Source organism: Corvus cornix, chromosome 5, assembly GCF_000738735.6.
Source record: "Corvus cornix cornix isolate S_Up_H32 chromosome 5, ASM73873v5, whole genome shotgun sequence".
Classification (NCBI taxonomy): Eukaryota; Metazoa; Chordata; class Aves; order Passeriformes; family Corvidae; genus Corvus; species Corvus cornix.
In genome coordinates, this window is record NC_046335.1 from 44,957,982 (window position 1) to 44,972,078 (window position 14,097).

Consider the following 14,097-nt stretch of genomic DNA (forward strand, 5'->3'; position numbering starts at 1 on the left):
AAAGGCAGAAATGCTGATCTCTCAACTCCTATCTCCCAGGAACCCAAACTATATGGATCAATTGTTGTCCTGCCATGTCAAGGGAAAGCCCCTGAGCTTAAAAATAATTGAAAGATGAGAGAGCTATTCAGGTAAACAGCATATGCACACCCAGCTTTTCCTCTTCCATAGATACCTGGTCTGGTTCACTATTGGAGTTAGAAATGAGTACCAGAAGGACTTTGGCCTCAGCCCACATGCCCATTTTAAAGTTCTAACTCAATAATTTAATAGAAAGTCCTGAAAGGAACAAGAAGTAAAGCTGACTTGGAAAGGAAGGCTAGAAATGATCATCTGAGGAAAGTATTTCCTACTTTCTGATATTAATTAGGAGGGGAAGAATCTCCAGATTGGAATCTTCAAGGCCCCTGAGGTCAAGTATGATTTTAGCAGTACTCAGGCTCTTAAAGGAAAGTGAGGGATCACAGGAGATCACCAGCTGCACCCACTGCTCCTTGCCAACATCTTACAAAGTCTCTTCAAAAAATACAGCTCTCAAGTACAAAAGGAGAGATAGCTTGAAGTGATTAATGCCAACCCAAAACCCTGTCTCTCAGTAGTAGCAGACACAGTCTGCATCTAGACTGGACGTGACATTTCTAGTTCATAACACTTTCAATAGATAGAGAAATAAGAGGTGAAAAGGACAAGCCTTTGACCAATACTCCAGGCTTTGGTGGAACTCCACCAAACACGATATCCATATGCAGCAGTGAGCACAACAGCATCCAGCCTGGATGCAATTTCCATCTGCTAGAGTAACACAGAATATAGAATGTTAAGGGCTGGAACATAAAGACATAACCCTACCACTGCACTTGTTCATCTTCAGGAGTACATGGCATAACACTGCTTCTTTTTTTTTTTTAAGCAGCATAAAATCAGGTATTCTAAATTAACGAAATTATTTGCAGTCACGTTTCAGTCTACTTTCCAACACTCATACAGAAAACTCAATTAATCAGAAACACATGCTTAAGCTTTATTTAAAACTGATGGACCTTCTGACAACAATAAAAAAACTTAAAGGAATCACTGGTAAGCTGCCTATGAGAACACACAAAAAATCTAGAATTCTGCATGAAATACCTGAAATACTGAACAAAGGCTTTAAAAAAAAAAAAAAAAAGCAGCAATTTATCTCAGTAACACAGAATGAAAGCAATGCAAACGTTTTTTCTCATTTCTTAAACAAGGAATTAGAGACAAGTCTATTCTCAGCTTAGAAACGGCCAACGGCAGAAATGAAAGATGTTGCAAGGGTATGCACAGTAGTCTGCTCAGGAATCAGAGATCCAATATTAGAAATCATATTCTACTAGAAAATTAATTTAAAAGCTGTTTCTGTGGAAACAGTTACATAACCAAAGAATGTTTCCTGAAAATATTTTTGTGCAAAAAGAAAAAGGATTCTTAGCATTTTTCAGCCAAGAAAAACTGAGGTATGGTAATTCAAACAGTATTATTTCTTCTGAAGTTAGTACCTCTAGAAATGTGTTTGAAGACTCCAGTTCTCTCTGCTTGCTTCCTGAAGGGGGATGTGAAGACAACAACCTGGTTGTCCTGGGCCTTGTTGCTACTAGTGCAACACCATTTGATATGCCTAGGAAAAAGTTCTTACATTTGATTCTCCTCTTGCTTTGGATTAAAAGTTACAAAAGCCAGCATTGTTCCACAGGTATCTACAAGAAGAGCTAAGTCTTCTTTTCCCCAGGTGAATACTTGGCTCCACTTGAGAAAACTGAAGCCAGCAGTAAAGGTTTAAGATACTCGTTTGCCTCTCAACACAGCTGAGGTTATAAATTTATTACACAATAGCCCAACAACTTCATGATCATTTTCAGCCACTGGAAGAGATAGTTCAAGAACCTTTCCTACACATCAGACTTTGCAGCTCGTTCTCATTTGCCTTTTTGCCAGCACATGCCTTTCTGTGGCTGTACAGCCAGACAGACTAAGAATTTGATTCAGTGTAAAACCTGAAACTTGTCCTGTCCTCTCTCAGCTATAGTGCTCTGAGATTAAGGTCCAGGTGAAGCAAGGCAACCTAAGACTGAGCCACTCTGAGACACAAGAGTGGCACATTCTTCTCCTGCATTCCAGTTTCAGACTTCCAAAACTATTGAATGGTGTAAACTGCTTAAAATGACAGAAATGCAGTAAAGAACTACATCTATTGGTCACTCATTTATTTTTGTGGGTGTAGTGCACACTACATCTTATGAATATAGGTAGCTTGATTGCCCTTGGACAAAGCATTCACGCAGAACTTGAGGCCCACATAACACTACTTTTTCTTTTAGCCTTCTCTGTGGCAAGGTCAACAACAATCTACACAGAATGTACCAAAATATCCTGCACTGGGGGAGGAGCAATCCCAAGGCACCTGCACATGCTGGGGGCCACTCAGCTGTAAAGCAGCTTGGCAGAGAAGGACCTGGGGTCTTGGTGGAGACCAAGTTGAACACGTGCCCTTGCTGCAAGGAAGGTGATGGTAATCTGGGCTGCATCAGCAGGAGCACTGCCAGCAGGTCAAGGGAGGCAATCCTCCTCTACTCAGCACCGATGAGGTTTCCTCTGGAATACTGTGTCCAGTTCCACGCTCCTCAGCACAAAAAGATGTGGACATGCTGGTGTGAGTACAGAAAAAGGCTGCAAAGATGATGAAGGGACTGGAACATCTTTCTTATGAAAAAAAAGAGCTGGAGGAGATGGGTCTGTTTAGCCTGGAGAAGGCTCAGGGGGAATCTCATGAATGTATGTAAATACCTGCAGGAAAGGAGAAACAAATGCAGAGCCAGGTTCTTTTCAGTGGTACCCAGTGACAGCACCAGAGGCAATGAACTCAGACTAAAACACAGTCTCTGAACATCAGGAAATACTTTTGCACTGTGAGACTGACCAAGCCACAGCACAGGTTGCCCAGGGAGGCTGCGGAGTCTCCATCCTTGGAGATACTCAGAAGTCATGTGGTCTGGGCAACCAGTTCTAGGTGGCCATGCTTGAGTGTGGGGGCTGGACATGACCTCCAGAGGTCCCTTTCTGCATCAGCCATTCTGGGATTCTGTGTGACTGATGTGTAATAAAGCCCTTTTATTCTAAAAAACAAGGAGATGAGTGCTTCCCACCTCCACTACTTGCACTCCTACTTGTACTCTGTAAATCCCTTCATATTGTGGTCTCCAGCACATATGGAATCCATTGTGAACAGACAATCTGCCAGCTCTGAAAACAGCGGCGCTGTTATAAAACAAGAAACTTCAACCCCCCTTTTGGCATGATTATGTAAGTAAGTCTCAAACATAACCCTAACAGGAAAAAAAAAAAAAATCTGCACTTTCTTTTTGTTCAGATTGATATAATTTGATTAAGGGAAAAAAAAAAGCTGCACCGTGGCAAGTTACAGAACTTCTAATTTCTTTTCTAGATTAAAAAAAAAGTACTTCAAAACTTAGTCTTACAGGGTAAACTTAGATTTCAGATATATTTCCAGGCATTGTTTAAAACTTATGTATAGTTAACGATGTAAAATTTCTGTCTGGTTTTGCTATCTAGAGGTAATTACCATCCCATAGGTGTAAAGTCACCCTCATGCAGCCTAAAGCTGCATCTTTCTAGATGGTCTTTGTAAGCATATTCTGAAGCAAATATAGGTGACAACCCACTCTCAAAATCTTGTTTCTCCCCCTGGCCCCCATACCTTTTCATACACTTGACAAGATATTTAGTAGTAGAAGAGGAAGAGCATCTGCAGTATCATCCCAGATCTACAGAAGACTTTTTTTCATATCTATGTGGTTTCATTAAATTAAAAAACCTCACTGTAACACATTAGAGAAATCTGAGGAATTATTATAGTTGGGCAAACCTGCATGCCACATGTCTGACTAGCAGGAGACTTCACACTAAGGATGTCCTGGATCTAAAAGTCATTTTTACATAGTAATGAAAAAACCTCTTGACAACAACAGACTGTAAACAAAGAGAAAAACAAATCTATTTCTCTCAGTACTACGTGGGCTCAGGAAACCCTTGTGATCATAGTTTGAGACGCAGGTACCAGACCCAGCTTTCGAAATATCAGTAGAAGTGTTGCAGTCACTGTCCTCTTTTTACATACTGTACTATGTATTCGAGCACCCTTTTTCAGCTGTGTGGTCAAGACGCAGTCTACCTCAACATACCACAGCTAATATTCCACTCACTCCTACAGCCAACTTTAAAACAAAGCAGCTCATAAAAAGGCTAGACAGTCTGTTTTAGCTACCTTCTGCCTTTTCATTTAAGAAGTTTGCTGCAAAAGCACAGCAGATACTCAGAATGAGACACTGAGCTGCATTCATAGTTCATGAGTATAAATCATTCCCTCCTGCCTCTCAGTCAAGGGTCAAGTCTAGCTCCAGAGAAGGATGGCTGAGGTCCATGTCTTGGAAAACATGCCACCTGCAGGGCTCTAGGTATTAAGCTCCTGGTACCAGCTGAAACATTACTGGGCTGTGGAGACACCCCCTCTACCCTCTGCCAGAGATCTCTGCCAACCCTGCATGATATTTAAGTAATTTCTCATTTAGCAAACTCAGAAATTGCCAATGTTTTTTATTTTCACGATAATCTCCACCAAGTTTTCAGGCCTGCAAATGGACACAAATACTCAACTTCTTTTCTAAAGTTAGATTTAGACTTTAGCTCAAAGGGCAGGGCCCCCACACTTGTGAAGCATTCTACTCCTGTTCCAAAAACGGCTCAGTATTCCTGCTTTAGCTCCAGCTATCCTTTTAATCTCATACCTTGCACAGCACTCCTGGCTTTATGGCTCCTGTCCCATTCACTGGAAAGCACAGAATGAAAGGGATGAGACTGGCCTCATCAAAAACCTGGTCCTTTTCAGTCTGGTCATTTTTTATTTTTATTTATTTATAATTTGGTGAAAGTCATTAACTTCTATACACCAATCCATCAGTCTCCCTTGTTCAGTATCTTCCACTGAAGCACTCCCAGTGCCTTCACCATTGCCAACAGAACAATGCCAATGGGGAGCTGCAAGGCAAAGACCACCTAACAGAGTTCTACTGTGACACAGACTGAAAAACCAGCACTGTTAATTCCAATCGCCTGACTTTTGGAAAGAGGAAGCAGACTTGTATGTTCAGAAACAAATGATCTGTGCATAGGCACAAGGCAACAGAGGACCAGGGATTTAGTTCCAGAAAACAGAAAATACCTTGCTACAGCTGCTCTGTGATCCCATGTGTCTTTCCCCACAGAGCAGAGAATTACCAATAACCCCAGGGTAGTTCAGTGCCACTGTCAGTGGTGCAGATGCACATTTTTTCTTTGTGCGGATCTGGACTTAAATAGTTTTGCTGTTTTTCAGGCTCTATTCTAACATGGCAAGTTGTGGTCACTGCTCAGAAATAGCTCAAGATGGGACCTGGATGGTTCACAGTCTCTGAGAGGGACCAGCAGATACGTGCTCCTTGTTCTGGGGAGAAGTGAAGGTCTTTTTGCCAGTTTACTGCATGCAACACCCAGTCAGAACTGTGGATCACCTTGACTTCTGAGGGTCACAAGATCTTTCTCCTCTTCGTCAAGTTGCTGCCGATATGGCCACAATCCACATTACACCCTCAGCCAGAGTAAAAGTTGAGTTTGGTAAAGGACTTTTGTTTCAGCAGAGCTCAAGGGAAAGAAGCAAAGCAGAACCAGGGTGACAGAGGCCAAAGTGGCCAACAAAAATGAGCCTGCTGGTCTGGTTGGGGCAGAGCAGAACGCAGCTGGAACACAGCCAACATTAAATATTTATTAAAAAATAAGCAATCAAGAGCGAAGTCACTAATTGCACCTGCAGTGTTAACACCATATTTTCTCCAAATGTCATCCCTCCTAATTCTACAAACTTCTGGAGGCTCACAAACCTTCTGTTTTGCTCTCTGTGTGGAAGAAGTGGGATGACTTCTTCCTTTGTTCCTGCTACTGGCCACCTGCAAGACTGAACTAGTCTCTTCATTTCAGTGCTTCTGTCTCTTCCTCTCCCCTTTTGTTTTGTCTGTTTAGCTATTTAGCTTCGGGGCTTTGTGGGTGGCTGCTTGGGTGTTGTGCTTGGTTTGTGGTTTTTTGGGGTTGTTTTTGCTGGTTTTTAAATTTTTGGCGAGGGGGGGATGTGTTGTAATTTTTATTTGGCACTTTACTTCTATCTTCAGCTCTTGAGAGACACTGACTGGGAGGGAAACTTGGCCTAAATTGAAATAGAAATGTTTTAAGTACTCTGGGTTTCAGAGAAATTCAAAAAATGTAACATGAATCCCTGAAAGGCTTCAAAGATAAAGGCAAAAAACAAGTTACAAAAAGTCATTTTAAGTCCCCACTTTTAAGCAGATCTTTAGGAAGAAGAGCTGTTACATGCATGAGCTGCCCTGCCTGGAGCAATGGGACAAACCCCGGGTCTGGGTTTAGTAACACTGGAACACCCACACACCGTGTTTTCAGGCTTTGACTGGCATCAGCAATCCAAAATTAAAAAAAAAAATCTTCAATTTCCCCTGTCTGGAACTTTCTCATGAAAAGACACCTTGAGTAAGGGGCTGAGAAGTTTCAGGATCTGGCTGTATGTCTGCATGTGTATATGTATCCACACAAACATACACATATTTATATTTCTCTGTGTGTGCATGTATGTGCATGTGCGTGTTTCTAATATGTTTTCAGAAATCCCATTTCCTGTTGGAAGATTCAAAGACATGAATAACCCACCCATGGACAAATCAGTTACATATTCTTTACTTCTCAAGCCAAATTTTCCTGGTGATATGTAATGAGATTTTACATTCTTTGTGCTTCATTGACTAATTAGATCAATGCCGGCTACTCCCCCTGTCCCTCCCTTTTTGTAGTAGGGACTTTCATTGCCTGTAGCTACACAAGTGTGGTTGCTTTTGCCAAATACTTGGAGATACTGCTAATGGCTTCATTTGAACTCGGCATTGCTGCATATTAGTATGGAGGAGGGTGGGTTGTGTATTTTAATCCATACTGTGATTGCTTTGATGTTGTTTGTAATGAGGAATATGGGTTTATTTATACATATCAGAGCTGTTATAGGAATTTGTGCTTCCCAAAGGATTAGATTTCCAATATCAAACAAAACACAGTGTATACTTAGAAGAAGGGGGAGGCTAACTAGAGGTCAATTTTCCACTCATGAACTACAGTGCTCAGCCTCTCTCTCAGTTCTTTCCATCCATGGATCCAAACACTTTGTACAGAAAGCTATCAGCTATCCCCACGTTGCAGGCAAGGGAACAGTCAGGACACCACCACACACTGCTGTAGGTCACATGGATGGTTAGTGCAGCATTAGTGAAGTCACAGGACCCACTGCTGACTCCAGATTGGCACTGCCACACACACATTTTGAAAAAACCACAAAGGAACTACCAAAAATAAGGATGTAGGTTTTACGTCCTTGACAGACAGTGGATAAGAGGGTAGAAAGGATGAAGTTGAAGGGAAGGGTTGGCTGAACGTGTTTTTAAAAGGAATACAAAAAATTTAACCAAGGGAATATGTATGGCTCCTGTTACTCCTCCTAATTCCAAATGGTGAGACCACAAAACTACAGCACTACTATTTTCTCCCTTCAGAAGCTCAAAGTCAATGTACAAATTATTGCAATTATTTAATCTTGAAATTAGGCATTTGTGCCAGAGGCAAAAAGGAAACTGCATCTCCACAATATAGAAAAATTATATCTACTGCTAATCTCCAGGGTCAAGTACTTAGTACCCAAGACAGAGATAACTGTTCTGGAAAATAAAAACAAACTCGCCATTAAATGAAGTTTCTGACACAGCTCACTTCATGTAAATTTAAGCCTAACTATGTACCAGGTTTTACTGTACAAAAGCCTGGAAAATAAATCTGTCTTGCTAAACTGAGTTTTGCTTCCCAGCTGCAGGGGCTTTTATCATTTTAGCTTCACAAATTCCTCTTAGCATCATTTAAACATTTGCTTTTAAAATTACAGTATCTGCCACTTACAATGGGAGAAGACCTTTTTAAAATACTCTGTGGACTCTCTAGAACTTCCTTTTCAGAACAGATCTTCTACTTGTCTCTTCATATTTATTCAACACTAAGTTTTGATCAATTTAGTTACTTATGATTATAGTATTCTGGTGGAAAGAAATTATGAGGGTGAAAGTAGAGGGAAGAGAGACCAGTGGTGTGACAACACTCCAGATCTGGTAGAAAAGGCACTTTTACAGACCTCTCAGTAGACACAGTCAGACACTGCAGAACTACGGAAGGAAGAGGGCTCATAGACAATACATGGAGAACCTGGATGCCCTTGGGTGCCCAGAACTGTGCTCTGCACTCCCAGCTGTGTGAGAAAGCCAGCCTTTTCCTCTGATGCAGAGAGCAGCACACTTTCTAATCACTCATTAGGAAAGCTCCTGTAATTGCTCATTTATTTAGGGAATGCAAATGCCACCTGAATAAAACCTGACAGCACTTCTGGGTGACAGGACTCAACTGTATCATTCTCCCACGACCCAAGTAACCAAGGTAAAGTGGCACAGTGCCTCTCTGCAGCAGAGGGTAAGGACAGACAGACACCCCCCAGCCCTGTGTGCCTGGCACTGCAACAGCCCCAGCTGAGCACATCGGGTCTTACCTGCTGCAGAAAATGGCTTAAGGCCATGTCTGAGCCTCAGTTCCCAGCTCACTGGCAGCAAGGATGACAAGCCAGGTCACAGGGATGCTGCAGAGAACCCTGTGTGTCAGCAGAGGCACAGACTCATGGAGGACCTCTTCCCCTGGTTTTATTAAACAAGGCTGAAAACAAGAGAGAGCATCGAAACAGACCAAAATAATGAAATTTTTACCCCTAGATACCAAGTTGACTTAAAAGAACAGCATTTTTAACAACCATCCCATGCATCTATTGGAAATGTATGGGGTTTTTGAGCACGAGGACATGGGAGGAGGCAGCCACTGTGACTACAAAAATATCAGTTTCCTGTTTAAATATGGGACTGTATTTAGACTTGATGGCTTATCGTCTGAGAAGTTTCTCTGGATATAAGGAAGGTTGATTTGTTTGTTTATATTAAGGATAAGACAGTTTCCTGAGTTGGATCACAGTGTTTATATTTGCCAATTTCATGTCAATTGTGAGTAAAAAAATCAACTAATTTACTCAAAGACTGCCTGCGGTGAATTTGTTCAGTACATCCAACCCCAATTCTTTTTATAAAAGAATTGCCCATTTCCACACAAAAAATATTTCAACTTTTGGGAATGCCTGGACTATGCAGCTGTTATACAGTAAACTATTAGATACTTAAAGGAAATTCCTCTCAAAAAGGAAGCTGAAGCTGGTTTGATCATAAATAGGAGACTTCCCATGACCTTCCATTGCCTGTATCTTAATGTCTATGTCAGAGTTCTAACTCTATATTCAACACATGAGACTTTTTTTACCCCCTGACCATGAACAGCTGGCGCTGCCTACTCCATTGGTTCTCTAAGGAGCTGTCAAAAGAAGCTGCAACATGAACATAAAAGGAATTGCAAAAAGCTAGGGTGAAAACTTTAACTCACTTATTTGGAAAGATACCAGGGTGAGAAGTTGACAAGCGAGATGCTTTTGGCTTGTCTAGTACTCACCTCTACAAAGCAGAAAATATCTGAGAACTTAATGAAATGAATTTCATTTCACTCTTTGCTGGGGTCTCTAATGGAGAAGCTCGAGTCCATTTATTTTAAAGTACCAAGGCTGAAAAAGACAGCGGTACTCAAGTTGATTCACCAATGGATTTGTTGCTCAAGAACTAAAAGACGAGCAAGGACCCAGATGTTATCAGAATAAACTGTTTGAGACTCATGTACTGGCATAATCCTGTCAGATGTTAACAGTGAATAGATAAAAGGGCCTCCTCATCCTCTCGCACAAATGCTTGTTTCGGCATAGAAAAATGTGCATTTGTACCAAGTTTAATCTGGAGAAAAAGAAATTAACCCATAGCATAAGGTATCCCATTCCACTTTGGAGACAAGACTGATCTGACATGTTTAAGAAGTCTGTCTGCTGCTCCATCACGAAATGATTTGTGTTTTATTATCAATCTGCAGCAGCGAATTATCTTTGACCTCAGCCATCTTCCCCCTCCCAAAGCTCACTGGAAATCTTTTCTCTTTTGAGAATCATTTGTTACATGTTTTCCACTTCTTTGTGAGCATAGGATATTCGCCAACAAAACCAACTTTAACTTTGTACTGACAAAGCTGTCCTGTGCTACTACAATCCTGTGCCATATTACAATCACAAATCCAAACTTTCAAAAGCCAGGAAACAGATAATGAAGGCACAGACTGATACGACCTTTACTGTGTTCTTAAAAATGGTAACAGCTAGCATCGATTTTCATACATTGCAGCACAATCAACAGGTTATTGGTAACTATGAAAATGAAGGGAGGAAATAAAAGGACAGTTGCCTTGTAGATCTCAGAAGTAGAAGAGGACAAAAACCATGGATGAGAAGCTCTTGACTACACAGGGATGATATCAGGTGCACTGGTTCTGTGGAACAAATGGGATTCCTCCTCCCTGTGAACTGTCTCCATAGTGGGAACAAACAGGTGACACACAAGGTAGAACTGTCACAAGGGTGTTACGTTAACACCAAAAGGAAACCCTGTTCATGCATAAGCACCACACAAAGTCCACAGACCCACATCCCATAATGGCATGGCTACAAATGCCAAAGACAAGGAGAAGACAATGTTGCTTTTGCTGCCTGTATGGCCATGCCAGAAAGCCTGTTGACAGAACAAGACAAAAGACAAATGTTTGTACCAAGAAAAATTTTGACATTTGGTCTGCTGCTGAATCCTCAAAGGTGGATTCACAAGATCAGAACATTAAAAGTGTAAGTCAAACCACGCAGAAGAAAGAGCAGAGGCCAAAGGAGAGCCTGTGGCACTCTGCAAAGATGCCTTAAATCTCATTTGCTGGCAATGGTAAGTTTGCATTTATGCAGCATTTCATAAACCTTAAATTAGTAAGGCTTTAACAAGCTGGAAAACACTAACCCTCTTCCACTGCAGGGGCACAAGATGCTGAAACACTCAGCCAAAGGTCTCGCAGCAAGTCAGTACAAGCACCACCTACTTTTGTCCCCTGGGGATCTACTTTATGCTGGAAGATTTCCCCAGTGCAGCTGTGCCAGAAACACCCACTAGCAGAGGAACACCTCATACTGAAGGAAGGAAGAGTGATGGTGCTCTCAGGGTTACACAAATGCTCTGAGCAAATGACCTTCCTGGCCCTCGCATGGGCTGAGGGACACGACTTCTTCCACACTCCCAACCCTCCCAACTCCTAGACCTGGCCTGAGCCCCACATCTGACCATCTCCCAGCAGTTCACCTAATGTCTCAATTTAATAATCTGTAAAGCTAAGCAGGGAACAACACTGCCCTTCACAAGAGCTCTTCAACTTTGTAGAACTGGGTGGTGCAAACTTTAATCCTTCTCTTCATGGAAAGTACTTATGTTTTACTGCTTCACAAGATGCTCTAGAAAGTTGAGGCAAAATACAGCGTCACCCTAGGGGAGACAATTCAAGGCTGGACCTTATTAAAACCTTTTGAGCACGAGGACATGGGAGGAGGCAGCCACTGTGACTACAAAAATATCAGTTTCCTGTTTAAATATGGGACTGTATTTAGACTTGATGGCTTATCGTCTGAGAAGTTTCTCTGGATATAAGGAAGGTTGATTTGTTTGTTTACAACCATCCTATGAGAAAAAAACAACAAAACAAAACAAAACCCCCCCAAAAAACCCACCCAAAACCAAACAAACAAAAAAAATCCCCACCAAACCAAAACCCCCAAACCCAGGAGTTTTGCAATTACTCCTCTGGGACAATCTTCAGAAAGTTCTGGTTCTGACCTCTGTCACCTCCAAGATTCCCCAGGGAATCTGGCATTAATTGCTCATTCTTCTGCACCCAACATTTCTGAATCACTAAGGTAACATCACACCTTCGGCTCGTCTTTGCCATTTTTAAGTAGGAATTCAGCAGGGCAATGTACATTTCTTGTACTTTTTTTCTAGTTTGGACTAGTAGAAATTTCCAAAGCACAGCACAGCTTTTAAGAGTAACTTCCAATCTAAGCATAAATTCACAGGCACAAGATTCCCCAGCTGCAGTCGTTTCCAGACATGCTGTCGAGGCAGTGACAAGCTGGGCATTAAAAATTTGCTTAAGTTGACACTATTTTTGTGGGAGCTGTGCAAACAAACCCAAACAATTCTCTTTTTAATGCTCATGACAAATATTTCACTTGCATTTTATCAAAGACACATTTCTGTGCTTCCAGTCCAGGTCCTGCTTCATGTTGCTACATGCAGGGAGTAGTGGCTCTACACTCAGCTGCTGGTTGCAGCTTCTCTTTTAATCATTTTTACTGATTTGATTTAATAATATGCCACCCATTAATATTCTGATCTGACAACAGACTTGTGTCATTCTATTATTTCCAGTGAGGATGAATCTGCACCAGAAAACCGAGAGTTCAGAAACAGATACATCGGGAGAGAACAGGGAATATGTCGAGTATCCTATGCTGCTGTATGACAACACCATTTCTCAGTGGAAAGCACAGAACTGTTTTTCAAAAAAGGAAACACAACTGCTTTGCCTTCCAACAAAGAAGCCTGACACCTGCCAAATTACCAATTCATTAACTGGTTCACAGATGTTCATCTCAAAACCATTTAAGAACACAGGGTCCAGGTAAATTCATATACTGCTCCACACTGAAGTCCCTCTAGCGGCACTGGATGTCACCCATCCACATGCCACAGGCAAAGTGGATGACATCTACACTGCCACAAAGATGCACAGCTCCCACTTCTATACAGTGCTAACAGGAACAGGACCATATGTCAGGCTGGATAGCAAATTATAGGGAATATTACTTCCTAACCCCAGATCTGCATACACACACAAGGCACATCAAGTACCTCCTAAGAAAGGATTTTCTGTATCACCTCAGACAATGATTCAGTGTCATGCCTCCAGATGTGGCCAAGGTGAGTAGGTCTTCTTGCTTACACACAAGACACAGAAACCTGACTTCTGTAGGCATGCAGCTGGAGCCATGAGAGTTAACATCACTGGGTCAGAGTGAAGAAAAGTAAAGCCAAGAAAAAACAAAGGAACACAGAAGGATTCACTAAAAACAGTGTTAAAATTAAAGAAACATTTTTATTTATATCTCACCTCACTGGAGAAGGCAATTACATCACTTGAATTGGTCACAGGTAGCACAGAATTTGGATGAGACAAACAGCCATTGTTTCTGCGTTAGGAAACACTCACATGACAAGAGCAGTGAGGACCAGAAGGTAAATTAGAGGACTGACCATCCACCCTGTTTGAGCACAATTGTAAAACACTTTAAGTGCTGTCTAAGGGAAGCGAGACCTGAAACCAAACCAGATCTTTCATCACAGACACTGCCAAAATTGCTGCATGGAGTTTGTTAACTCTGATTATCTGATAAAACAAAGATGCATTCTGAGATGTTTTCAAGAGGCATGGGGTTTGAGTGGGGACCTTGCTCCAGTAGATCTGTATTAACTGCTGGGCCTTAAACAGATGGACTGGCTATAGGAATGGAAGGTGACAGCAGGGTAGCTGGGCCCACAGCCTCAAGGCTTGAACCAGCCTGATAAGGAGAAACCCCAGGGAAGAGGAACAAAAACCAGATCTGCTCTCCTAAAGACAGATCTCACGTGACTTCTCTCCAAGGACGCAGCTTTTGTGCCTAGGGCCTCTCCAGTGCTTCACCTGCTACGTGAGAGCAATAGGGTTTTCAAAATAAGACTAAAATATTAATATATATGACAAAAAGGAGGCCAGTTTTACATTAGATGCAATTACCTAGGTTCTAATGATGTGCTCCCTGGAAAATTTCTTCTTGCCGGAAATTTTCCAAAAAAAGTTTGATATTTTAACAAGGAATAAAACCAGATCCACAGC

At 41.7% G+C, this 14,097-nt stretch overlaps 1 protein-coding gene across 3 annotated transcripts in view; it reads right to left on the reverse strand.

Moving 5' to 3' along the window:
• LRP5 (LDL receptor related protein 5) overlaps positions 1-14,097 on the reverse strand; it is a 135,688-nt gene that overhangs the window by 40,462 nt on the left and 81,129 nt on the right. Inside the window, exon 1 of one of the 3 annotated variants that reach the window (XM_039552260.1) lies at positions 8,714-8,794. The exons of the other annotated variants lie outside the window; for them this stretch is intronic. Coding sequence (XP_039408194.1) covers positions 8,714-8,740 — 27 coding nt within the window. The 5' untranslated portion in view covers positions 8,741-8,794. Of the gene's footprint in view, positions 1-8,713; positions 8,795-14,097 lie in introns of those variants that run through there. 3 annotated transcript variants of the gene reach the window in all.